Below are 26,567 nucleotides of genomic sequence, written 5' to 3'. Positions count from 1 at the left end.
AGGGTATAATACAGGATGTAACTCGGGATCAGTACAGGATCAGTAATGTAATGTATGTACACAGTGACTTCACCAGCAGAATAGTGAGTGCAGGTCTGGAGTATTAATACTGGAGGTAACTCTGGATCAGTAATGTATGTACTCAGTGACTGCACCTGCAGAATAGTGAGTGCCGCTCTGGGGTATAATACAGGATGTAACTCTGGATCAGTAATGTAATGTATGTACACAGTGACTGCACCTTCAGAATAGTGAGTACCGCTCTGGGGTATAATACAGAATGTAACTCAGGATCAGTAATGTAATATATGTCCACAGTGACTGCACCAGCAGATTAGTAAGTGCAGCTCTGGAATATAATACAGGATATAACTCAGGATCAGTACAGGATCAGTAATGTATGTACACAGTGACTGCAGCAGCAGAATAGTGAGTGCAGCTCTGGAGTATAATGTAGGATGTAACTCAGGATCAGTAATTTAATGTATGTACACAGTGACTGCACCAGCAGAATAGTGAGTTCAGCTCTGGGGTATAATACAGGATGTAACTCAGGATCAGTACAGGATCAGTAATGTAATGTATGTACACAGTGACTGCAGCAGCAGAATAGTGAGTGCAGCTCTGGAGTATAATACGGAATAAGTAATATTCCCCCCCCCCCTTTTTTTTCCCCCCTCTCAAGGATTTTGAAGTGAATTGTTATGCACATCGCCGCTTATCCGGGGGAAGTCAGTCTTATGGAGGAGAGTCTCCACGCCTCTCACCATGTAGTAGTATAGGAAAACTTAGTAAATCTGATGAGCAGCTCTCCTCCCTTGATCGGGACAGTGGGCAGTGCTCCCGAAATACCAGCTGTGAAACACTAGGTAAGAGGGGAAGATTATACTTTTCATGCAGTCACTTTACAAAAAAAAGTATCTGACAATACAGGGTTTTGTGTCACTGTTTTGTACCATTTATACATGAGATGAGAAGGCGTGCACAGTGTGGCGGTTATACACTATGTGCACAGTCACCAAGCATGTATGGAGGCTATAAACACAATCGTTTATTTGCAGGATGGGGGAGGGGTCTTTTTCCAATCCCTTCTTTTAGATGTGGGGATGTTTTGCCGCGTCGCCTCTTTGTAGCAGCTGGAAGTGATGGCGTTGTTCTTAGCAGGAGTTTCCTGTCTGTGGTTTTCTCAGCTGAGCTTCCATTGACTGCTGCACGACGTAACACATTTAACAGCCAAGTTTCCTAAGAAAACCTTTTTGGTTAAAATAAAGGTGAAGGACAGTGATCAGAGATCAACAATGAGATCCCACGTATCTCCCTCCATTATAGCTGTCTTTGGAGTGGTCTTCCAGCCTGATTTCTTAATGGTAAATCATCTGCAGTGATTTGCTGTTCATTTCTATGTCCTTCCATAATGACAAATATACTAATGTGAGCAGTGGTGCACGTAGGCTGTCCAACAACTTTCCCATATCCAGATATATGTAGGGAAAGATCAGACAGGCTGTATTGACTGTTTTCGCTCTCGGAAAGCTGAATGACAACCCCTCTGGCTCTCGTCGGCACAACCACGGGTTGTTGCCCATCTTTCCTGGGTTCTGATACTTCCTAGAAAAGCTTTGCATATTAAATCCTAGGTCTGATAGAGAGTTGACGACCTCTGCTGTGGCTGAAATGCTTTGATATTGGTTGTCTCCCTGGTTTCCTAGTGACAGATAAGCCATTAATGATGGGAACCTCTGTGTAAGGACGGTTTGAGGGGATGTGGTCATATTGGATGTCAGCTTGACAGAAGTGAGGACCTTAAGAGCTGCGTTTACTGGTGGCGAGTCTGTGAATTCCTTACGATGACTAATTATCGTCTTCCTTTTTTCCTGCAGATAATTATGACCCAGATTATGAGTTCCTGCAGCAGGACCTGTCCAGTACCGACCAAGTGCTGTGCCAAGGACCTGGCATCCTCAGTCCTCTACCAGAGTCCCTCGGAGAGTCTGGTTCCCCCTTTCACGGACAGAATTTTCAATTGCCTCCGATCACCCCCCAAAACTCAGAAGCCTCTTACCCCTCCTCTGTAATAGAAACACCCCCTGCCCTACCGGAAAAAAAACGCAGAAGTGCCGTTTCCCACGCCTCAGATGGCTCCCGCTACGAGCGTCACCCTTCCCAGTATGACAACATCTCCGAGGATGACCTGCTGCTGCCTCCTTCTTCTACACCCTTTGCTGCCGTTTCGCCCTTCCAGGCTGGGAATACCTCACAGGTGGAGTTCTTGGCTGACTTTGGAGCTGTGGAGTGCGACGACATACCGGAGAAACCACCACCACTGCCGGAGAAGAAGAACAAACACAGTAAGTGCTAGCCACTCCTCCACGTGACTACGTCCGTATGATATAGCTGAGGAGGCCGGAGTCGCACAATTGACATCTACAGCTTCATAGGCATTAGTGATGAAAGAACGTGCTCTCCGAGTATCTCAGGCGTGCTTGAATGGTATGTTTGAGCCCCCGCGACTGCATGATTCACAGCTGTTAGACAACCTTAACGCATGCAGCCGCAGGGACTCTAACATATTATTGGAGCACGCCTTAGATACTCAGAGAGCACCCGGGCTGCTCGGATAATACATTATCAGAGTACGTTTGCTCATCAGTAATAGCCATATTTGAAGTTGCAGAATTCAGGTCAGAAGACCCTCGGCCGGTCCTTACTTAGTCCGTGAATGTCAGATCTGTGACAACTGCCTGTCCGGAGAGACTAGAGAGCATTTGATGCTTGTTTTCTTACCTTCTGTCCACCCTCTTCTCACCCTCCACCCATTACTCTCATGCTGTAAGAGGAAAGTCGTCGTCTTGTAAAGGAAGAGCAATCTAAACCTGCAGCTGTTCTCCCCGGCCGCCCATTCACTTCCTCCATCACAATAAGGATGGTGCTTGGAGCCAGTCATTGTAATCCTAGCAGTCGTTCCCACGGATGTCCGTGCGGCCCCTACAGTAGTACTGAGACCTGATTATACTAGTATATAGCCTCACACATGAGGGTGCAATGGTACATGTACTCAAGGAGTCCAGAAAGTGAAAAATGTCTGAAATCTGGATGGGAACCAAAATGCCATCTTGCCCATTCTAGTTTATTTCCTGTCTAAGGTCACTAGGTAAATGTCGCTCTCCGACGTTCACCATTTCTCCCCATTTATTTTCTGTTTCCTCCCTTCTAGTGATGACCTACATGCGCTTTGTGGAGGATTACTCGGAGCCGCAGCCATCGGTGTTCTACCAGACGCCACAGAACGAACACATCTATCAGCAGAAGAACAAACACCTACGTGAGGTCTACGGCTTTAACGACTCGTTCAGCGGCTCGGACACGGGCGTTGAACGAGCCCCTCCACCCGCTCTTCCCCCTAAACAGAGACAGCTGGTAAGGGCAAACATTTTATACGTGTAGCGTTCCCGATCTCCGCTCTCAGGCCCTTTTTATGTTGGGTTTTTGCATTCTATAGTTATGCTGGAAAGCGATAACAGGGACATTATTCAGGCACAGAGGGTCACAAAAAGGGAATCTTTTCTCTATATATCAGGTAACGTTATGCCGCTCAGCGGACATCCATTTATTGGACCTGCAGAATGATATCGGCTTTTTGCAATGTCTTTATCTTTATGAAGGAAGGAGATGCCAAATTTTGCCCTAATTTTTAACTGAGACCACCCATGGCCAACTTCAGTAATGAATAGTTGTGTAGTATCACCAGAAGATGGCATCATGCATTTAGCCCCCGGGTAAGATGTACAGCTTATTAGGGATCTGATGGGATACCAAATCCATTATATAGCGGGCTCCAGTACGAGGGGCAGTAATGTGTCAGGCAGTCTTGAGGTCTACGATGTCCGTGTGCTCCTTGGTTCTCTTTTTTTTTTTTTTTTTTTCTCTTTCCACCTCCCTCTCTGTATATGTAATTCTTCCAGCAGGCCTCCTTTGCTGCTTCTTCCTTCTCCTCTGTCTCGTACTGTGCACAGCCAACCAAAGGGGTCTTCGCACCTGAGGACGGCAGCCACCCTCAGGGCATCAGTCTGTCCGTCTCTAACTGCTTTCTGAGCCGCCACGGCTCTTTCCCTGTGCCTTCGGTGAGTGTCCGCTTCATTGCTCAATCTTTGGTGTGGCATGCGAGTTGTAGGCCGAAGTGCGTGCGTGCGTGAGATCAGAATTCACTACGTAGCATCTTTAGATCCTGCGTATATGACTGCAATTACCTTCATATAGTGCCGACATGTGCAGGAGCGGCAGCATTTATACAACACCTGTCATAAGCAGATCAGATCTGCAGTTGCCCTGCAGTGAAGATCTGTGGCTTTTGTGCTCCCTTTTTGGACATCAGAGGGCCTCAATCCTTGGAACTGTTTAGTAATGCACCCGTTACATACGATATTATCAGACTACGACTAGAAAACATCAGATCGTAACCCTGAAGACGTTCCCATGCTGCTCCCCCTCTCCGTGCTGTGTCGCTGGAGAGAGAGCTGTAGCTTTTAGTCCGCTGGACCCAGACCTCACCTGTTCATCCCCAGACTCCCCCCTCCGCAGCCTGCAGAAAGCAGTAAAAAATAACCCGGGTGGGACGAGCAGGTCGGCAGGCTCAGTTTTCACTCTGCAGTCACAGTGGTCATACTGCGACCCCGGGGGGGGGGGGGGGGGGGTTAGGGAGATGCCATGAGGACCATATGGAAAGCAGATTAATAGGAGGGGTGTGGGGGGGGTGCGGTTGCATACCAGCTCCCTACTGTGTGAGTGCATAGCTGGGATTCCTCAGGCGGACTGCGGCATGCAAGAATCTGAGGAAGGAAGGAAAGGAGGAGATGTGTGGAGGGAAGGAACATGGGGTGATGCAGGAAGAGGCCGTGGCAGAGCAGAATAAGTGTGCATCTATGAGCTAGAATATCAGGATGCAGCCCACGCACCCCCAGGTACTACCATGGTGGCAGAGCTGCTAGGTGGTGATGCCCAAGGCTGTGTCGCTTCATCCTGGTATGGATAGCACAGGGTATTCTTGTTATCTAGACTTCCATGACTAAACTGATTGAATGTACCTGATCTGTGCAGGAAGCACACAGACAACTGCATAAAGGGCAATTACCTAATATGTAAGAAACACTGGGCAGCGCCATGCTCAGTGTTACCCTGCCGGCGCCATCTGCAGTCCTGTGTCTGCAGCGATGCCAGGCACAGTGGGGATCTGACGCACTGCATTGCATCAATTCGCTTTCTTTATCGCCTCTCATTGGGGGACACAGGAACCATGGGTGTATGCTGCTGCCACTAGGAGGCTGACACTATGCAAATAAAAAAGTTAGCTCCTCCTCTGCAGTGTACACCCCACCGACTGGCATTATACTCTTCAGTTTAGCTTAGTGTCAGTAGGAGGTGGACACGGGTCTTTCATTAGACCCTTATCTACCTCAATGTGCGTCGTTTCTTTTCAGGTTTTCCGGAGGGATACAGGGTGAACAGTCACACCTGTAGTCCCACAATCGGACTATGAGTACGGTGTGTACTGCCACCCCGTATCCTCATAGATCCCTCACCAGGACCAAGAGCCTAGCACACAAGCGTGCTCAGAAGTCCGGTCCTGGCTCCGTCCCCCACCCACTCGCCCACCAGAGCCTGTCGGTTGGAGGAGACGAGGACGTCCATCAGCTCCCTGGACGTCTCATTTTTTCCAGGTTAGTACCGGCGTGGGATGTCTAAGGTGAGTATTTTTATTTTTTATTTTTTTCTTCGTCCCTGGATCCTCAAAAGGGGGTGCCTGTTAAGGGGTTCATTATGTGGGTCGCGTTTTCTTCCCAGCCGCCGTGCCTATTCGGCTGCGACCGCCCTCTCTCCTGTTCCGGCGCGGCTGCCTTTTTCGGACTACCGCGCCGCTTCTTATCTGTCACTGCGCTGTGCTCTCAGCGGCCTCCTTAAAAGCGCGGCCGTGCCACACCGCTTCGGGCCCCTGCGGTTCCCTGCTTCTTCCCTGCTCCGGCGCTGTAAGCGTCCGTTCCTTTCCTCTGAGCACGGCGGCCTTGCCAGCCGCCGCATCGCTTCGGCCCCCTGCGCCTGCTCCTACAGCGGCCGTTCTTTTTCATCAGCGCGGGGGCTGTGCAGCCGCCGCATTTTTTTCCACCTCTGCAATCCGGCCACTGTAAGCGGCCGTTCCTTCTCCTTCAGCGTGGCGGCCTGCCAGGTTGCCACGCCGCTTGGACATACGGCCGCTGTTTGCAGCCGCTCACCTGCCGCATCGCTTCCTCCATGCGGCGCACTGTGCCTACGCCGCGGCCCTTCTCCGTCGGTCTCCTATTCCTAATTTAGGCCCCGGCTTCTGCCCGGGCCTACTTCCGGTGGCGGACTCCGCCCCCTTCCCTCTTTCATCGGGCGGGCTTTTCTCCCGCCCGACAATTACACTGAGGCACCGCCTCTTTTCCCTGCCCACCGGCGCCATCTTGGGACTCCCAAACGAGCCTTCTCCTCCACACAGGATACAGTAAATGGGAGGAGAGCCCGTATTTAAGACAGTCGCAGATCGGTCCAATTTGCGCCAGGAGGCCATCCCACCATCCTGCCTAAGGGACCATTTCTCGCCAGAGGTCCATCAAGCCGGACAGCTTCACTCCGCATTCCGTCTGCCGTGAGTAGCTCTGCAATTGCAGACTGACACTCCCCTCTGCCCTCTGTCCCCTAACCCTCTGGCATTTTCTTCACGGACCTCTCTAAAATGTTTAACTCTAAAGGGGGCCGCTCTCATCCTCTTCTGCCTCTCTGCTCTGTCAGGCCCGCAGCAACCCGATTGTTCCCACCGCCCAGGATCCTCCGGCCGGTCCGCCCGAGAGTGATACGCCCATCCCAGGCTGGGTTTTCTCTCTGTCTCAATCGGTGGCCGATCTAACGCGGGTGTCTCAAAATTTCTGTTATCCGTGCTGGACCGATTACCTCTGCAGCCCCCCACAGTGGCCAGCAGGTCGCAGGAGCCTCCGCCCGAGCCCTCCTTGATAAGCCGCAAAAGGTCCAGACAGGAACGTCAGAGTCCTCTTCTCGCTCCATCTCGCCACACGGTCCTCCTCTGCGGTCGGCGTCCTCCCGATCCTCCTCCCCTGAATCAGGCGAGGCGTTATCTGATGCGCCCTCGGAGGACATTTGGAGCTGGATTCTAACCAAATCGCCACCATGAGGGATATGGTCCAGAATCTCATTGGAGCTATAAACCAAACCTGTGGCATTATGGATCCCTCTACGGAACCCGCAGATCAGGCGGTTTCGTTTAGACGGGCTAAACCACCTTCTAAGTTTTTTCCCAGGACTTACTGCCAATTGGACGGTCTTCCCCCTCGGTGGATCCCCGTTTCCAGGCTCTCCACCAACACGGTGCTTCCACTGTCCGGCGGAGCATCTCTGAAGGACTCTAACGATAGTTATAGAATCCTTTGCGTAATCAGCCTTTGAGGCAGCTGCAGTCGCTTCAAATGCCCAGTTTTCGATCCCACCTGGGTTTCGAAATCCCTTTCCAAATGGGCCAAAGAACTCCGTCGAGATATCCTGGACAGAGCGCCTCCTGTGCATCTGGCGGAGCTTGCCATCCAGATTTCCCACGCGAGTGAATACCTGGTCTCCGTCTCTCTGGATGCTGCGTCTTGTGCGGCTCAGGCATTCAGCAATGCCGTTACCATCCGCCGGACCGTTTGGCTCAAGGCCTGGCAGGCAGACTTGTGTTCCAAAAAAGTCCCTCGCCAGTCTCCCCTTTCAGGCCTCACGTCTCTTTGGTTCCAAGCTGGACCAAACCATTAAGGACGCCACCGGGGGCACAAGTTCTCCTCTCCACCAGGCTAATCCTCGTCGCCCTCCTCCTAGACGGCAATTTCGGTCCTTTCGGCCTCTTTCATCGCCTCACGGCACCAACCTCCTTTTCTTAGCAGCACCAGAGTCCACAGGCACGTCAAGAGATGAAAGCGGTGCCCTTTAGGCCCACTCCGTCCTGGCGTCCTCGCTACTCTCCGGTAGATCCTCCAGGCCAGGGCTGGAAGATCCACCTCAGCATGACTGACAAGACCCCAACCCACCTCCCAGGTTGGGCGGCCATCTTCTCTTCTTCAGGGACGTCTGCATTTCTGCAGTAGAAGTTGCATGGGTCAGGGCAGTTGTATCCTCGGGTTACAAGATAGTGTTCGTTTTCACGACCCCGGGATCGTTTTCTTCGAATCCCAACCTCCCAGAGATCCCGCTCTAGATCCGGGTTTCTTCGCAACCATCGCTTCTCTTCTCAAAGCCGGGGAAATCGTTCCCGTCCCAGGAAAGAACGATTCACAGGTTTCTACTCGAACCTCTTTGTGGTACCGAAAAAAGACGGCAAAGTTCGCCCCATTCTGGACCTCAGATTACTGAACAGGACAGTTCGTCTGAGACACTTCGGGATGGAATCCCTTCGTTCCGTAATTGCTCCCATGGAGGCTCAAGAATTTCCGTGTTCCATAGATATTCAGGACGCCTACCTCCATGTCCCGATATTTCTCGGACGTCACCGATTCCTGCGCTTTGCGGTGCTCCCGGTACATTTTCAATTCGTCGCCCTGCCGTTCGGTCTCACAACCGCTCCAAGGGTATTCACGAAGATAATGGCGGCGCTGTTGGCCATCTTGAGAGTCAGAGGCTTGGTCCTATTTCCATACCTCGACGACATCCTCATCAAGGCTCCGTCCTTTTTCTCAGGCTCACGAAAGTCTGTCCGTCGTTCTCGACACCCTAGCCGTTTCGGGTGGCTGGTCAACTGGAAGAAGTCCTGCCTTATTGCTTCTCAGTGCATCATCTTTATGGGCATGCTCTCCGACACTTGTCAGACCAACGTCTTCCTTCCCTAAGACCAGAGATCCTCTCTGTCGGGACATACTCTTGTTCCAGGGTCCTCGGCCTCCGTCCCCCGACCGGCCATGAAGGTTCTGGGAGGATGGTAGCAACATGGGAAGCGATTCCCTTCGCCCAATTTCATTCGCGACCCCTTCAGCAAGCCATTCTGTCTCCGTGTGACAGGTCTGTCTTCTCCCTGGTTCGTCAGATCCGACTCTCTTCTCGGGTCAAACGGTCTCAACTGGTGGCTGAGGTCACTTCTCATCTCCCAGGGCAGGTCCTTCTTTCCAGTTCACTGGTAAGTGGTGACGACGGACGCCAGCCTCCTCGGCTGGGGTGCGGTTTTTCGCCACCTCACGGTTCAGGGCCGTTGGTCGGCGCAGGAGTCGTCTCTGCCGATCAATGTCCTCGAGATTCGGGCCATGTTTTCTGTCCCTCCGCCACTGGGAAAGGATTCTCAGGGGCCTGCCAATCCGGATCCAGACTGACAATGCCACGGCTGTGGCATATGTCAACCATCAGGGGGGACTCTCAGCTCCTTCGCCCTTGCCGAGATATCCAAGATCTTACTTTAGGTAGAGACTACGGCTCAGGTGATATCCACGGTGCATATCCCCGGCGTGAACAATTGGGCCGCCGACTTCCTCAGCCGTAAGGGCCTCGCGGCAGGGGAATGATCCTTGCATCCGGAGGTCTTCCATCAAGATTTGTCTTCGATGGGGGACTCCGGACGTGGATCTGCAGTTCATCTCCAGGTCTCGCGATCCTCTTGCAGTGGGCGTCAATGCTCTGGCCATTCCTTGGTCACAGTTCATGCCACCCTACCTGTTCCCACCCCTTCCATTACTTCCAAACTGTTGAAAAAGATCAGAGCAGAAAAGGTGCCGGTCATTCTGATCGCCCCGGATTGGACCAGGAGAGCTTGGTTTTCGGAGCTCGTCAATCTTCTTGCGGACGCTCCCTGGCGCCTTCCAGACAGGCTCGATCTGCTGTCTCAGGGTCCGACCTGCCACCCGAATTGTCGGTCGTTCAGTTTAACGGCTTGGCTGTTGAGACCGCAGTTCTAAGAGCGTCCGGCCTTTCGGACCGGGTGATTCACACCGTGATTCAGGCTCTGAAGCCTTCATCTTCCAGGGTCTACTATCGTACCTGGAAGGCTTACTTTCGTTGGTGCTAGTCCAACTGCGTTTCACCTGTGTCCTTCTCCCTGCCTTCCTTTTTGGCCTTCCTTCAGGCAGGACTGGATTCGGGCCTGGCTGTTAGTTCCCTGAAGGGCCAGGTCTCTGCGCTTTCCATCCTCTCAGAAGACTTTAGCTTCTCGGCCACAGGTTAAGACCTTCCTTCAAGGAGTAGTCCACGCTGTCCCTCCGTACAGGGCCCCCGTGGATTCATGGGATTTAAGCCTGGTTCTGAACGTTCTGAGGGTTTCCCCCTTTAAGCCTTTCAAGGAGATTCCCCTGTCCGTTCTATCTTTGAGGGTGGCCTTTCTTGTGGCCATCTCCTTTATCTGCCGCTTTTCCGAGTTGGCGGCCCTGTCCTGCCGACCTCCGTACTTGGACATTCACCAGGACAAGGCGGTCCTCAGGTCTCCGCCTTCCTGCCTTCCTAAGGTGGTTTTTCACCTCAACGTGGACATAGTTCTACCTTCCTTTTGTCTAGCTCCGGCTCATCCCCTGGAGTGATCGTTGAACAGGCTGGTCCTCGTCAGGGCAGTGAGGATCTACCGGGATAGAACGTCCCTTTTCCGGAGGACAGATTCCTTTTTCGTCATTCCTGATGGCACGCGCAGAGGCCAGCCGACTTCTAAAGCGACTATTGCTCGCTGGACCAGAATGGCATTTCTGGAGGCTTACCGGGTCAAGAACAGAGTGCCCCCTCCTGGGATTAAGGCTCACTCTACCCGGGCAGTCGGCGCCTCCTGGGCGGTGCACCACAGAGCTTCCGCCCTACAGCTTTGCAAAGCGGCAACTTGGTCTTCCATCCACACGTTCGCCGAAGCGTATGGACCTTGTAAAATTTGGCGGACGCCAGCCTAGGCAGAAGGATCTTGCAGGCGGCAGTGGTGAGTCCTCTGACCTGATGGAAGTCTGTTTTTCCCGCCCTAGGGACTGCTTTGGGACGTCCCATGGTTCCTGTGTCCCCCAATGAGAGGCGATAAAGAAAACAGGATTTTTGGTTGCTTACCGTAAAATCTGTTTCTTGAAGCCTCCATTGGGGGACACAGCTCCCTCCCAATGTTTTTGTTATCTGTTCTATGACTGTTCTCACGTTTACAGTTCTCAAGTTTGTGGCTATGGTTTTCAACCTTGCTACTTATCTCCTACTGCTTTCTCACTAACTGAAGAGTATAATGCCAGTCGGTGGGGTGTACACTGCAGAGGAGGAGCTAACTTTTTTATTTGCATAGTGTCAGCCTCCTAGTGGCAGCAGCATACACCCATGGTTCCTGTGTCCCCCAATGGAGGCTTCAAGAAACAGATTTTACGGTAAGCAACCAAAAATCCTGTTTTTGCAAAGCACTGACAAGAGGGACACAGGAGGGGGGATGCAGCTTCTGTCTTAGGTGCGGAATAAGAGACCCCCTGCAACTTACCAGCGAGCTCCACAAAACTGTCTGGAAATGGTAGTAATTAGAGAGGAGGGGGATGCAGCTTCCCTCCTAGGTAGGGAGTCAGGAGAGCTCTGGATGGTTCGGATTTGATGATAGTGGGAGTTTCCACCAATATATGGACAAATCTCTACTGCTGGGATTAGTAGTCGTGTTCTCTTGGGCATGTCCGGTGATCCGTTGTGGCAGTTTGTAACATAAGGCTGTGGTCACATTAGCGTATAGCATTGGATGCGATGTGCGAAGGACCCTCGGCTCCAGTGTCTCCAGAGCCGAGTGTCTTGCTCTGTGCTCCGATCCTCTTGCATGAGAGAATCACAACACAGCTGCGGAGGAGACGGAGAAAGTAGATTCTCCATCTCCTCCATTGCCTGTCTCGGCGTATATCGGCTTGCACTGGGATGACATCAGAGTGCAGTCCGATGTTTCACATGCCCCCATAGACTTGTATGGGTGCGTGTGAGCCGAGTCTCGCTACATATCTCAGCACGCTGGGACTGTTATCCCATGCCGAATCAGCATGAGAAAATAATCGCAGACCTGCTCTGCCCCATAGTATAACATTGGGCTGGGTGCTATCTGATTAAACATTGCGAGGCACTCGGCCGTGGTGTACCCCCGTGTGAGCGAGGCATTAGTGCAAGGATTGGATACTAAACCGGCTTTTTACTAATCTGCTTTTCTTTTTACCTTCTCTATTTCTTTCTTCCTTGTACCCCTTTAACACCCCCTCTACCTGACCAGTACAAGTCTGTTTTCCGCTCCTACTCGCAGGATTTTGCCCCCCACAGCCCAGCACCTGCCTTGCCCCTGCTGAATCCTGCCATATTTTACTCTTCCCGCTTCTCCCCGGTCCTCCCGGATGCAGTACCCACTCCTCCGGCTCCTCCTTGCCCTCCAACCTTGCCCTCCTCTCAGGGTGTCAGCTCCTGCGGGACCCCTCCTGCCTGCCTTCCTTTTGAGCCTCCTTTCTCCAGCTCTCTGCAGACACCAGTGGTGAGAACGGGAGGGGGCTCCACCAGATGGATTTATGTGTGGGGGGCATTTGTGAATGGCAGTCCTGCTTCTGTCAGTGTCATCACCCCTGTGCTGCCGCTGTCATTGCTCCGCCATGCCGTGTGTCTGTGCCTGCTCATTGCTGTCATGTAATAACCATGCGCATCGTCACCTCCAGGTCGGGTCAGTGTCGTGGTGCGGACCCAACAAGGGATTTATAGTGAAGCCCCTAATGTCAGTCCGCAGCTGGCACTGAATGCTTCACATCCTCGGACAGCCTCTATTATCTGTGCTGCCGTGGGATATGTCAATAATTGGCAGCTCCGCATTGACGTTGCCACTACAGAGTGGTCTGAGGATTACACTGGGGGCTGCTTCTCTAGACTCAACTTTTACATCAGGCAACACATACATACAGAGATCTGCTGCCATGAGAGAGATAGAGAGAGAGATATATCTATCACATGATTTCAATACTATAATATTTAGCTCCTTTTAGGGCATCTAAAATCCACTGAAATTGTGCACAGCACAGCCGCCATGTTCCCTCAACATAGGACTTTGGGACATACTGAAAAGTAGTATTGGTTGTGCTTTGTGTCATTGGCTGTTAATGTTGTGTGTCCACCAACTGTTTCAGTGAAAAACCACCAGAATAGTGAGTGCAGCTCTGGGGTATAATACAGGATGTAAATCGGTGTCAGTACAGGATAAGTAATGTAATGAATGTACAAAGTGACTGCACCAGCAGAATAGTGAGTGCAGCTCTGGGGTATAATACAGGATGTAACTCAGGCTCAGTAATGTATATGCACAGTGACTGCACCAGCAGAATAGTGAGTGCAACTCTGTAGTATAATACAGGATGTAACTCAGGATCAGTACAGGATCAGTAATGTAATGTATGTACACAGTGACTGCACCAGCAGAATAGTGAGTGCAGCTCTGGGGTATAATACAGGATGTAACTCAGGCTCAGTAATGTATATGCACAGTGACTGCACCAGCAGAATAGTGAGTGCAACTCTGGAGTATAATACAGGATGTAACTCAGGATCAGTACAGGATCAGTAATGTAATGTATGTACACAGTGACTGCACCAGCAGAATAGTGAGTGCAGCTCTGGAGTATAATGCAGGACGTAACTCCGTAACCGTACAGGATCAATAAGGTATGTACACAGTGACAGTGCATTTTAGATACATTAATGTTCTATAAAGCTGGGCCCTCCTTCGAGTTTGAGTACAGGCGACCTTCCCTTGTCTGGTAGGATTCGCACTTGTCGTGAACCCCACAGTCAGACATGTAATAGACCTCCGCCAAACATTCCCTCTTCCCACCATAGAGTGAAAATGCAAGTGATGAGACTGGAGATGGGGAATATGTCAACCTGTATTCCTCTGGGCAAAGCAACGGAGACCCCCAGTCCAGTGATGGTGTAAGTAAAAGAACAGCTTAAAAAAGGGGCACAAGTGGGATTAAAACTAAACCCCCGTCCTCTGCATGCTCAGTATTTACGCATGCCCCTCTGACCGCCCGATGCGCCAGACTTGTGCACCGCATGACCCTCTCCGAACTCAGCTGCCACCCTTACCCCTACACTAACCTCTGACTCCACGATTTTAAGACCCCCATGCACTTAATAACATTAACATTTTTGTGCACGTTCTACCCTTATTTATGACTGACACCATTGGAAGGTGGTAAGGAGTTAGAAAAAAAAGTGTAAGAAAAAAAACCCCGGAATCTTGCCTGAGCATGAAGGGGGTAATGCAGATCACTTATCCCACAGCCTGTGACTTGTCAGCTGCTCTAAAACTACAATTCCCAGCATGCCCCAGCTGGAAATTGTATTTTTCTAAGAAGTGGAGAGAGTGGTTTTGGGTCAGTGATGTAAATGTGGCACTTCCACACATGATTGTCCCGTGGCGGCAGCTCTGTGCATATGTGAGCTGTTTGGCAGCAGGATCGATCCCGCATTCTATGTTGTCCCTGGTTACCACTCTGACACATTTGTATCCATTGCAGCATAGTTCTACTGTATCCCATAGCAACCTGCACATCCACAGGAGCTTGTAAGAAGATGTCTGTCTCCCTGCAGGGACTCCTGATTATTTGCCGCCCCACACCCCGGCTAATAGGCTCCTTCCTGGAAGTACTAATGATCTGTAGCAGCCAATTGGATTGCATCCTATGTGGATTGCTGCTGTGGAAATGGACTGAGAGGTCCATCCAGTGCAGCTGTTCTCCTGAAGCACCGCGCCTCGTGCCTCATTGTCATTCTTGCGTTTGGTTACTTGACTATTGGACTGCTATAATGTCGAAAATTGCCACACGGCAATGCATTATAACTTTCCGTCTAGTGATCCGTAATCCTCCTGTGGGGCTGCTGGGAGATCAGTGGTGGGACTGCGACCTCGCAGAGGAGTCTGGTCCGAATGGGCCGGGGTAATCCTGCACTAGGTGGACAATCCAGATTCTATCCGGTAACTTGGCTCCAATTGCATCTCCACTTAATTGGATGTGGCGGTCGTCTGCAGCTCCACACCCATCATCTCCTGACGACACCACTTATATATTTTGATTGTGCTTGCTTGTGTGTGCATATCTGTCACTACCCACTGCTTCTGTTAACATGGCGCTTGCAGGGCTCTTGTGCTTCATCATCTATTTTGCAGCTGCACATGTTGTCCATTATATATTTGTGGGTTTTGTGGCTTGTTTGGATTTTTCGTGATGGCATGGGACATGGAAGGGGGTGTCAGATAAAAGTTTTTTTGGGGGGTAGTCACTGCTTAATGACCTACAACATGTTACTTTCCATCCAGCATTTTAGCATGCTGGGGGTGGATAGTTTTGCAACAGCTAGGTAACAACATGCTGATGGTCATTGATGTAGTTGATGCAGAACTGTGCGCAGAGCATTGACTGGGATCTGGCATAAACAGCAGCCTGTAGTCTGCAGGGCAGAGTCATTCTGATGTACGTAGTCTTAGTTATGACTGTGTCTGCTGTGCTATGATCCCAGCGTCTTCCATTAATGATGGTGCACATCCGATGAGCGTCTCCGGCTGCTGGCGCTGAATTCTGTTTTAGTGCCATAAACATTTCCGATAATTTAAGGAGAGCCACGTTGAATATGCGTTGTCTCCATCCCATCCATAGGGAGCAGTTCAGCTCTTCCCAGGACTCCGTTATCTCACTGATGTCTTGTTCCTCTGTAGGAGTCGCCTCTGCCTGGAGAAGGACACCAAAGAGCCTCATTGCAGCCCTGCGTGCCCGGCAGCGAGAACCACGAGTCCACAGAAAGGTACCTGGAGCAGCACCACCCTACTCCTTGTAAAGGAGGTCTCTGATTATATCAGGGGAAAAAAACTCTTTCAAATCCTCACACTTCTCAACATCTCTGCTTCCTTTTTTTCACCCAGAGTTTTCAGACCTGATGCTTTTCAAAGCTGAGAGTCTGGTGCATTGTGTCCACCTCAGTTGAGCTAAACTCATCAGCAGCATGTGTCTCTGTCTTGAGGGTTTGCTACAATGAAACAGGAAAGGTTTTTATTCGCTGCATGGAGTCTATTTCCACTGATTGCAAGCAGAGCTAGTGATAGTCTGCTCAAAAGCTGCTGAGCCTTCTGTTATGCATCACTAACAGAAATTTGGAAAGTTTATTGAAAGGTTTTATCATAGCGCCCTCCCTGTCTACATGTCATGCCGGGTATTGCATCTCCACGTCATTGGTGCAGAACTGCAGTATCTTTTGTTTTTCATGGGGTTTTTTTTTGTCTTTTTTTTTTTTTTTAAATATTTTTGACACCCTCTTTAAGGCCTACTTGCATATTACAAAAAACCTCATTAAAGACAGATAAAAAGTTCAACCTTTTTTCTTAAATCATAAAAAGGGGTCAAACAACATATAATAACACACCATACACAAAGTGTGTACTAGGTCCACCCTAACAATGATCTCTGAACCTATCTCCTACCTACCAGCGGAGGTTGGCACCCTATAAGAAAATACGAGAATGGCGCCCCCGCTCAACGATGGCTGACCCTAATATCCTGTGTGTCCCTCCATGTAAGTGACCAATACACAGCCGAGATGTCCAAAGAGGACCCCACAGTCACACTAATTGCTGATTTATGAGATTGCGTCCATGCTCTTTATATTTTCCCATTTTATAGGGACTTTCATAGTGTAAAGATTTTCTATTATCAGGTTTTCTTTAAAAAATTATCTTTTATTATGGGGAGTATCGTTATATAAAATTGGAGCATGCTGTTGTATGCTTGGCCCCTGTAGTTTTGTTTATTTGGTTTGTTTTATATGATTTTGGCACCTGGGGTTTAATAAAGGGGTTCTCTGTTGGTTGTTGGTGGTGCATAAGGAGTAATAAAGATTCTGTAAATGCCTCATTGCGCCTGCGCAACAATGTTATTGATTATGCATACCATTTGGTTAAGTGCAGGGTATTTCGAAGCACATACCAAATTGTGGAACGCATGGAAATCTGGCGCATGCGTTGTGCTGGACCTAAATTTCAGCTTCCGGTCATACTATCAGGTGACCGGTCTACCCGGAAGTGATACACAAGCACTAATGGCGATGCATATCTACTTATGAAATTGTGATTGTGATTCACTGCGCATTGAGGTAAACACAAACGCAGGCTTTCAGACCCCTTTTTTCTTCATTTTTTTCCCTTTTTTTCCATTTATACTAGGTGATAGGTGGTAACGCTTGTTAGGCCAGTAGAGGCCAATGTGGCGCCATTTTCGTGTAGCCCTGCACTGGTCATATGGGTCCATTGTATATCAGTAGATCTGATGGACAAATCCTCTATTTTCTCATTTTGTAAACCTGTCACCCTAGCGGTACCACTATTTGACCCCAATTAATGATGGGGCTGATATGGTGTATATATAAGTTGAGTGACGCATGCTTCCGCAGCATCCATCTATCTAACCTCCTGATGAGCCGTGTGGTGAAACGTGTAGAGGTCACATGACATCTAATTGATAAGTCTGACTTTGCCATCATGCGTTATTCTATATCTTACTGATGTATTTAAGGGTGGTTTCTATCTATGGACATTGTTTTGGACACTATTTAATATCCTATTTGAGGACTGAACCTCTGGCTATATCTATAGATATCAGTATAGACTTGTTTGATATTGCATTTGTGGATTGGAATTTGATCATATGAATTGTATTGGCACCCACAAACCCTCTGTCTCCAGATATTGTACAGTATATGATATATATATATATATTTTGCAACCCCTGGGGTATCGGTCTATTAGGGCTTCCAATGGATAGCCATTGTGTAGTGGGGACGCCATATCCGCTGACCAGTAGGGTGCCAACCTCCGCTGTGTAGGCAGGGCACAGTGTAGGTTTAGTACAGAGGGGTTTATGTATTATGTATTTTGCATCAAATAATCTTTTTTCATCACTGTGCATGACAGGCCACTATCCCTGACCTTATATTCACCTTCCTGCTTTTTTTCGCTGTCCCTTCAGCAATTAGTGTGACTGTGGGGTCCTCTTTAGACATCTCGGCTGTGTATTGGCCACTTACATGGAGGCGCCATTCTCGTATTTTCTTATAGGATGCCAACCTCCGCTGGTAGGTAGGAGATGGGTTCAGGGATCATTGTTAGGGTGGACCTAGTACGCACTTTGTGTATGGTGTGTTATTATATGTTGTTTGTCCCCTTTTTATGATTTAATAATAAAGGTTGAACTTTTTATCCGTCTTTAATGAGGTTTTTTATGATAGCCACGTTAAATATAGTTTCGTGTATAATAGGATTTTTGCAGTAACTACCTGCATATTACCATTGTGTTGCATATTACTTTGGGAGTTTTCTGCAGAGCATTGAGGACTGTACAGTCGCAGATTTCCAGAAGATATTTAAAGCTTTAATTTACCGTCCTCATTCTGTGAGCCGCCATGACAGCTCCGGCTTCTCTTCACCGCCGAGCGTCAGATATAATTACTGTTATTTCCCAGGCAGCGGCACATTCTAATTATGGCTCCTTAATAAGACCCTACTTGAAGGAGGTGGCCAAGGCAGCCTTTGTACGTACATCAAAGGAGCGTAAGCGGACATGACTCTGCAGACAACGTGCTATCTAGAAAATAGGACTTTGTATCTCCTGTCACTTCTGCATTGTACCATTGTCTGCACTGATGCATGCAGGGGCGAGTAAAGGGGAAAAATCAGTGAGCATATCCCAAAATATAAGTTTTCAAGTACAAGGAATATAACTGAGACCTTAAAGAGACGTACACCACACAGCGACACTGATCTGCTTCCATCGTGATAGTTTGCTACAGTGTATCAGTCTGGAGTCCACCCAGGATTGTCTGGACTGGATCCAGTTGTGAGAAACCTTCGCTCAGGATGTCATTCATTAATAAGAGTTCTTGAAAAAGATGTGAGGTTTATGTTTTATTAATGTGCATTTATGTTTTTCTTTAGACCACCAAACTCTACGGAAGGACTCGATGAGGAGGAGCAGGAGGCTGAAGAGAGTGAGGAAGCAGATGAGTTGTCGCTGGTTGATCACAGTGAAATCATGGCCAGGCTCACGCTGAAGCAGGAGGTAAATGTGGTGAGGCAGAGGCGGTATGATAGGTTATATAGAGATATACACATCAAGCCGAAGCAATGTCGTGTGTGTCACACCACAACAATGACCTCGTGCCAGGCCGAATAATAAAAATAGCCACGGATATCAGCCGGTAGGACGCTTGCAGGAATACCATTCACCAATTCGATCATCACTACCATTTTTCTTATTTCTGCAGGGTGACGATGGCCCAGATGTGAGGGGCGGCTCTGGGGACATTTTACTTGTGCATGCCACAGAGACAGATCGGAAAGGTGAGAAGTTTCCCAATATCTCCACTGTCCACATAGAAAAAAAGACTAAAATGGCCAATGTCTGCGGAATGATGTGTGTAAGATATCACATCCTGTATTATACTCCAGAGCTGCACTCACTATTTTGCTGGTGCAGTCACTGTGTGCATACATTGCATTACTTATCCTGTACTGATCCTGAGTTACCTCATGTATTATACTCCAGAGCTGCACTCACTATTCTACTGGTGCAGTCAGTGTACATACATTACATTACTGATCCTGAGTTACATCCTGTATTATACCCCAGAGCTGCACTCACTATTCTGCTGTAGTCACATCTTTTATTGAGGCTTCCTCGCTCTCCCCGCAGATTTGGTCCTGTATTGCGAGGCCTTCCTGACCACCTACCGGACATTCATCTCACCCGAAGAGCTGATACAGAAGCTGCAGTATAGATATCCTTGCCAGTGTCTCTACCCCAGTGTACAGCCAGGTTTTCTTCACATATTGGAAACCTGACGAACCCCAGTATGAGTCTTTGGGATACGTCATGGCTCCATTATGAGCAGAAACTACTACTCCCATCATCCCGGGGTCACTTTTATACACTATCAGACTCTTTTGATCTTTTATTTTCTTTGACCACTGTGAACATATGAGAGATTCTGCCACTTCCAAGACACGTTCAAGCAGCGAGTGAGCAAGAACACATTCTTCGTGCTGGTGAGAGTGGTGGACGAGCTGTGGTAAGTGGCACTGAGTGGGGGCTGCAGCTAGCGTCTCCCCTGTAAAGTATATTCGGACGTGGCTGAACTCTTCGTGTACCAGGATTCACCCTGCAGTTTCCTCCTCTGTTCTCCTTCCAGCCTGGTGGAGCTCACAGACGACATCCTGAAGCTGCTGATGGAGCTGGTCTTTCGGCTGGTGTGTAAGGGGGAGCTCAGCCTGGCTCGGGTGCTGCGGAAGAACATCCTAGAGAAAATGGACAACAAGAGAATGCAACATCATTGCAACTCTGCCATCAGACCGCTCGCTTCCCGGGGAGTGGCTGCGAGGTGCGATAGTCTCCTAACCAAAAGCTGACTTCTCTTATGTATGGAATTGGCAAATCGCTATTCTCACTTACATATTACATTTATGTATTGGCCCCTGTCACAGACACTTCTTGAATTACAGTTTCCACCATGCCGTACACTCCAGCTTTGATCCATTAGGTCACAGCTGTGATCAGTGATGATAGAAATCAGTCGCCCCTGTTCCTCATGCTCTACACTGCAGCTTTGCTTTCTGATTGTCAAAACGCAAGCTCAGCATCTGTTCAGTGACTGGACAGATCATTGCCGTCAAGATTGATTTGAGTTTATTTTGTTTCCTATTGAGTTGCACAGGCTTTACCACCGGGATCCTTTAACTCTTAAGTCTTAACGGGGTCCAGCGCCACTCGCTTTTACAGCAGGAGGCAAGCGGCGTTTATGATGTTGCACATACCTGCCTATCAAGGATATTTATCCCTACAGTTGTGGGCAAGAAGTGAAACCGCGCCGGACAACCCCTTTAACAGCTTCCTGACATAGGACATAATATAGGTGTTACATATTGCAGTTCATAAAGCAAAGCAGAAATGCCCGCAGGCTCAGGTTCCCTAAGGGGACTAAAAGCTAAAGTAAATATAAATAAAAGGTTTTTACAAATATAGAAAAGTTTGTCACTGCCCCCTTTAAAAATAAGGAGAAGAATATCAAACCTATTCAGTATCGCTGCGTCTGAGAGTCCGATCTATTTAATTAAATTGCTAAGGTGGATGCCTGATTAAGATAAAAATCAAAACTCCAGAATTTTTAGTTCTTCGGCTACTGCACATTGTGTAAAACTATAATAAAAAGCGACCAACCGTCATGTGAGTGGCAGAATGTTATCCAGTACTGCGTCCGCTCACCACTAGCAGGACCAGCTCCACCAATGGAAAAATACAACTACAGGTCTCAGAAAGCCCCGTAGGTGTTTAATTACAAACTTCTTTTTATTTTTTTTAACCAATAAAATAATTAAAATAAAACAAAAAAAACCTAAACCCTTGTAGGTTTTGTCTCTGCAACCGTGCTGAAGTGGAGAATCCTGTTTCCAGGTCTTTTTCAAATCCCAGACGAGCCGCATATGGCTATGGAGATGGAGAAATAAACAAGAATTATGACTTTTGGAAAACTGGGAGGAATTCTCTGTGGTGGGAAGGGGTTAAAATGGATCTCCCAGGACTTCAGTCTTGTAATTTCTTGCTTCCTATTCCAGACCCGGGACTTTACACGACTTCCACAGTCATGAAATTGCTGAGCAGCTGACACTTCTGGACGCAGAACTCTTCTACAAGATTGAGGTAAAGACCAGCGATAATGGGGGTCTGCAGCGTCGCCCCCTGTCATCGGGTGTAACCGTCCGCGTTCACTTCACAGATTCCAGAGGTCTTGCTATGGGCAAAAGAACAAAATGAGGAGAAGAGCCCAAACCTGACCCAGTTCACTGAGCATTTCAACAACATGTCCTACTGGTGAGAGTGGTGGGTGGTGATGTGGAGGGACGGGTGCTGTATGTAATGTGGGTGCAGATCATCATACCTCTTCCTCCCCAGGGTGCGATCCATCATCATGCTGCAGGAGAAGGCGCAGGATCGCGAGCGGCTACTGCTAAAATTCATCAAAATTATGAAGGTAAGAGACATTTTGTGATGACTTGACATGAGGAAGATGGCCGCAGCTATGTATGCATAGGCTGGGTGTGCTCACTGGCCCGGTGTAGTACTTCGCCCTGTTACCTTTTTGTCCCACCCTTCTCCGTGCTCTATACGGAGGATTGCTGAGACTGGATGCAGTTATAGCAGACCCCCAGCCTTCAGGAACTTTACATCTCCATAGAATTTCAGTCTTTGGATGAAAGCAAGTCTCTTCTTATTCACTGTCAGCTAGCGGAGCGCTTGAGAATGACAAGTAGTTGAAATACAAAGTCCATTAGAAAGTTTCAGAACTTTTTAGATTAAACCTTACTTAGACAGAGCCTTATTTTCAAGGCTTTATTTTCACGGTTTGGTCCTTTTTTTTTTTTTTTGCTCTCCAGCATCTGAGGAAGCTCAACAACTTCAACTCTTACCTCGCCATCCTATCCGCCCTTGACTCTGCGCCCATCCGACGGCTGGAGTGGCAGAAGCAGACATCTGAGGTGAGGGTCCAGCTGCACCTTCGAGGACTGTGGCATGTGCCTCCTTCCTGCATTTAATCCCATTTTCCTTTCCACAGGGCCTTGCCGAATACTGCACCCTGATCGACAGCTCCTCCTCCTTCCGGGCGTACCGGGCCGCGCTCTCTGACGTCGAGCCCCCGTGTATACCGTACTTGTAAGTGCCTGCATTACAGGCTCTCTACAATCTCTCGCTAGCTGTAAGAGAGGACGTCACCCGCTGGTGATGGCCGCCGTAGACATTACCTGCAGATTTTGGGCAGTACATGCACTCATTTTTCATTGTCTTCGTTCCCAGGGGTCTGATATTACAGGATCTCACCTTCGTGCACCTGGGCAATCCAGACCACATTGACGGGAAGGTGAACTTCTCCAAAAGATGGCAGCAGTTCAACATCCTGGACAGCATGAGGCGATTCCAGCAGGTGTAAGTCATCGACCCCATCGTACTGACCCTGTATTATGTGGGGGTAAAGCACAGCTGATCTCGGCATTGTCCGGGTTTACTCACATGTTGACGTCAAATTGCCTTTTTGTTTGCTGAAATTTTTGCAGAATTCAGTAATTTCGCAAAAAAATACTGCAAAAAGTGCAAGGACCGCAGCATGTAACTAAATCTGTATTGGCTTCAGCTGTTACAGTATCCACCCGACGTAGCCATGAACAGGTACAGGCATTGTCTGTTATAACTGACACAATGAAAAGTTCAGCATGTGTTTAATATTGTGATTCAGTGGTGGTCAAGATCTCTGCTTGCAGCGAATGTGATCATTAATGACATTCACAGGCGTAACATGGAACTGCACTATAAGAAACCTTTGCACATGTTCTAGACTCTTCACTGGGGTCTGGGTGCCAAGATACTCAAGAAGAAGTAGGAGTTGGGGTCTGGATCACGTGACAGTCATAATGGAGCAAAAGTGGGGGTCTGCACCCTGAGACTTGTGAAGGAGCAGAAATGAGGGTCCGCATCCTGATACCCTCATAAACAAGTAGGAGTGGACGTCTGGATCCTGAGACTCTCAAGAAGAAGGAGCAAAAGTAGAGGTTCAGATCTGGAGACCCTCATAAAGGAGAAGTGAGGGAAGGGACTGCATTCTGAGACCCTCGTGGTAGAGCAGAAGTGGGGCGGGGGATTTCTGCGCTGATAAGGTATCAAGGTAGGAAAGATTTGTGCTGATGCGTTTAGTTCAGAGGATTTTTCCAGTCTGTGAGAAGTATAAGGTTTGTACAGCGGTTTTTTTTTTTTTTTGGTGTTTTTTTTTTTTTTTCTTACACCAACTGCAAGCAGAGATCTCGAGAATGGCCCCAAAAAAGTTAGCACTAAGTTTCTAAGAAGGTTTCAGAAGTTATAAGGATTGCGTTGCGCCTGTTTGTGGCACTTGCAGCGAGGACAATGCGTCTGACGCATTTATGACGACTTTCTCTCTCCAGTCATTATGAAATCCGGCGGAATGATGACATCATCTCTTTCTTCAATGACTTCAGCGACCACCTGGCCGAGGAAGCTTTATGGGAGCTGTCGCTGAAAATCAAACCTCGCAACGTCACGAGGCGAAAGACAGAGCGAGACGAGAAAACCTAAAGTAAGGATAATAGGGCGATGCCGCCCGACGGACACTGAACATAGGGGATCTCCGACTGAAGGGGAAGATCAGAGACCGGTAGGGGACGGGGGTCATTTGTTATTGTTTCCAGGGATACAGCGTGCCCTCCCTGCTGCTGTCTCCTGTCCTCGCCAATCACAGCGCTCCGTGCCATCCGTTTACACAGCCATGGACTGGTAGACATATTGGATTTTATGCGGTGACTTGTGCGGATCTCCCCAGAGAAGAAATGATGGCTGACCGGACGCAGATTCCCAAAGTTATACTCATTACTTTTCTTTTAGTTTTTAATTTGGACGTTTTCCACTGATCCCCCATCAGTGGGTGCTGCAGCTCCTGTAAATATCAGCGTTCTGTTTTCAGGTGGGGATTTGGCGCAATGTGACATGTATGATTCTAATTATTATTATATTTTTTTTATGCTTTTGCATGACAAGTATACAGAGACTGAGCGTGTAATGTACATAGAGGAACCTTGACGGACCAGCGATCTGTGCACTCGGAAAGTATCCAGGGGCCGCGGGGTCCGTCAGCAAGAGGTCAAATAAATGTCAAAAATGGCTCTTGTTTTTCACTGCCTGGCATTTTGCTGCCTGGCATCTTCCCCTCGTGACAATCCCCACCTCTCGACCCCCCCCCCCAATGTCAAAATTGTTAAATTAAATAAAAAGGAATTCACTTTTTTTTTTTTTTTTCAGTCTTCACCAAATTTAAGGCTTTCTTTAATATTGAGTGGAAGTGGGAGGGGAATAGAGTTTCTCCTTGTGGAGACTGCTTGCTGCCTTAGGGAGACTTGCAAGCTGAGCAATGCTGTCTGGGAAATATATGTAATTGAGCTCTCTTCCTGGCTATCTGGTGCCACCTCATGGATGGAGAAGAGTATTACACCAGGAGGTAGGAACATTGAACGGCTTAGGCCAGGTACCCACAATCCAGAAGTAGCAGCACTTTGGACACAGTGTATTTTCGCCACGTCCAAAGCGCTGCCGTCTATTGAATGCAGGTAAATACGCATGTGATCACTGAACCGTGCGGATTCACCGCATCCAATACATTCGGTTAATGTAATTTCTGATAAGGAGACTAGCATCTTCTCAAGAGAAATTGTCATGCTGCGGTCCTGAAAGACGCGCCGCAGGTCAGTGTCAGCAGGTGATCCGCAGGTGTCTCTGTACGCATAGTATACATATGTTTTCTGGAAATCCCATCCACTATGTGGTAACATTTGGACACTGCGGTTTTGACGCTGCATACATATTGTCAATCCTGCAGCAATTCCCCTGATCGTGGACACTTACCCTTAGGGTCGCTGTAGGCGCCTCTTTTATCTGTGGCTACCCTAAATAATCACATCCTAGTCCCCGTTTCAGTTTTCCAGTGCAGAGAGGAAGCAAATCCCATGGTAGGTTTGTAGGAAGGCTACAATGTGGCCGTGGTGTAACAGGCAAGTATCATCTCTGGGCTGTTAGTCTGGTGGAGGCAGGAGCTTGGTCACACTGCGGGATGAAAAGGGAAAAAAAAAAAAGACCAAATTCTGATGTTTGTTTTTTGGGTTTTTTTTGTCCCCACCTTTTTGTTTTAAAATTCACTCCCTTATTTCTCTTTTTTTTTTTTTTTTCTTCGCTGATGCAGCAGTACAAATTAATAAAAAAAAGACCCCATGCGCACATGCGACCCCAGCAAACATGGAACCTGCACTTTCGAGTAACGCACATTGACTTCTATGGTCTGAAGATTAGTTGGGACAAGCTGCAAGTTCAAATATAAAAATAAAAAAGAAAACTAGATGAAACCATTTTATGTATTAGCGGCATTTTAAATTAAAAATAATATGGATCTGCGATACACCAGCGTGGATGAGTCCTCAGCACAGCCTGATGGCCAGCACCATTTTTTTCTTTCAAACGGGGGAAAAAACAGATTCATTTAAATGTCTTGTGTTTTACCAGAGCGTGAAGATCAGCAGGTTGGAATCGCTCCATTAACCCCTTAACGTCCAATGACTGATGCACCCGACATTGGATGCCTCCCCCTGTTTAGTACAAGTTCCGGAGATGAGCCCACACCTTTTCCTGCACATGACAGCTGATCTGACATGTGCTCCTAACAGCCGAGGGTGGAATTCGCGATCTGCCCGCGGCTGTTAACATGTTAAATGCCACTGTCAAACTCTGACAGCGGCATTTAACATGCACGCGTAGGAAGCGCGTCATTAACTCTGCCCATCGGCGCCCGTGTCACATTAGAGTAGGTCACCAAAGGGTTGGTATGACAGCCCGGGGTCTGCAGGAGACCCCTGTGGTTGTTATAGCTGGATAGCTATGAGCGCGGTGCTCATAGCAATTGAGCTGCAGCCCTGCTCTATGTAGCACAAGCGATCAGATGATCAC

The 26,567-nt window shown here is 48.6% G+C and overlaps 1 protein-coding gene across 10 annotated transcripts in view; it reads left to right on the top strand.

The window, feature by feature from the left end:
* The window catches only part of RAPGEF1 (Rap guanine nucleotide exchange factor 1), a 62,702-nt gene extending 37,842 nt beyond the window's left edge, over positions 1–24,860 (top strand). Inside the window, exons 8-25 of one of the 10 annotated variants that reach the window (XM_069747569.1) lie at positions 686–869; positions 1,881–2,348; positions 3,215–3,417; positions 3,963–4,121; positions 13,816–13,908; positions 15,695–15,780; positions 18,959–19,082; positions 19,288–19,363; positions 19,716–19,800; positions 19,999–20,091; positions 20,212–20,400; positions 21,632–21,716; positions 21,793–21,887; positions 21,969–22,047; positions 22,451–22,552; positions 22,630–22,727; positions 22,869–22,997; positions 24,005–24,860. In XM_069747569.1, coding sequence (XP_069603670.1) covers positions 686–869; positions 1,881–2,348; positions 3,215–3,417; positions 3,963–4,121; positions 13,816–13,908; positions 15,695–15,780; positions 18,959–19,082; positions 19,288–19,363; positions 19,716–19,800; positions 19,999–20,091; positions 20,212–20,400; positions 21,632–21,716; positions 21,793–21,887; positions 21,969–22,047; positions 22,451–22,552; positions 22,630–22,727; positions 22,869–22,997; positions 24,005–24,155 — 2,499 coding nt within the window. In that variant the 3' untranslated portion in view covers positions 24,156–24,860. Of the gene's footprint in view, positions 1–685; positions 870–1,880; positions 2,349–3,214; positions 3,418–3,962; positions 4,122–12,217; positions 12,470–13,815; positions 13,909–15,694; positions 15,781–18,958; positions 19,083–19,287; positions 19,364–19,715; positions 19,805–19,998; positions 20,092–20,211; positions 20,401–21,631; positions 21,717–21,792; positions 21,888–21,968; positions 22,048–22,450; positions 22,553–22,629; positions 22,728–22,868; positions 22,998–24,004 lie in introns of all 10 variants that reach the window. The other 9 variants (XM_069747561.1, XM_069747560.1, XM_069747562.1 and 6 more) reach the window with 9 other exon arrangements.
* Positions 24,861–26,567: the final 1,707 nt, after the last annotated feature.

Source organism: Ranitomeya imitator, chromosome 2, assembly GCF_032444005.1.
Source record: "Ranitomeya imitator isolate aRanImi1 chromosome 2, aRanImi1.pri, whole genome shotgun sequence".
Classification (NCBI taxonomy): Eukaryota; Metazoa; Chordata; class Amphibia; order Anura; family Dendrobatidae; genus Ranitomeya; species Ranitomeya imitator.
The sequence above is the reverse complement of the archived record's forward strand: the minus strand, read 5'-3'. Positions and strand labels throughout refer to the sequence as shown.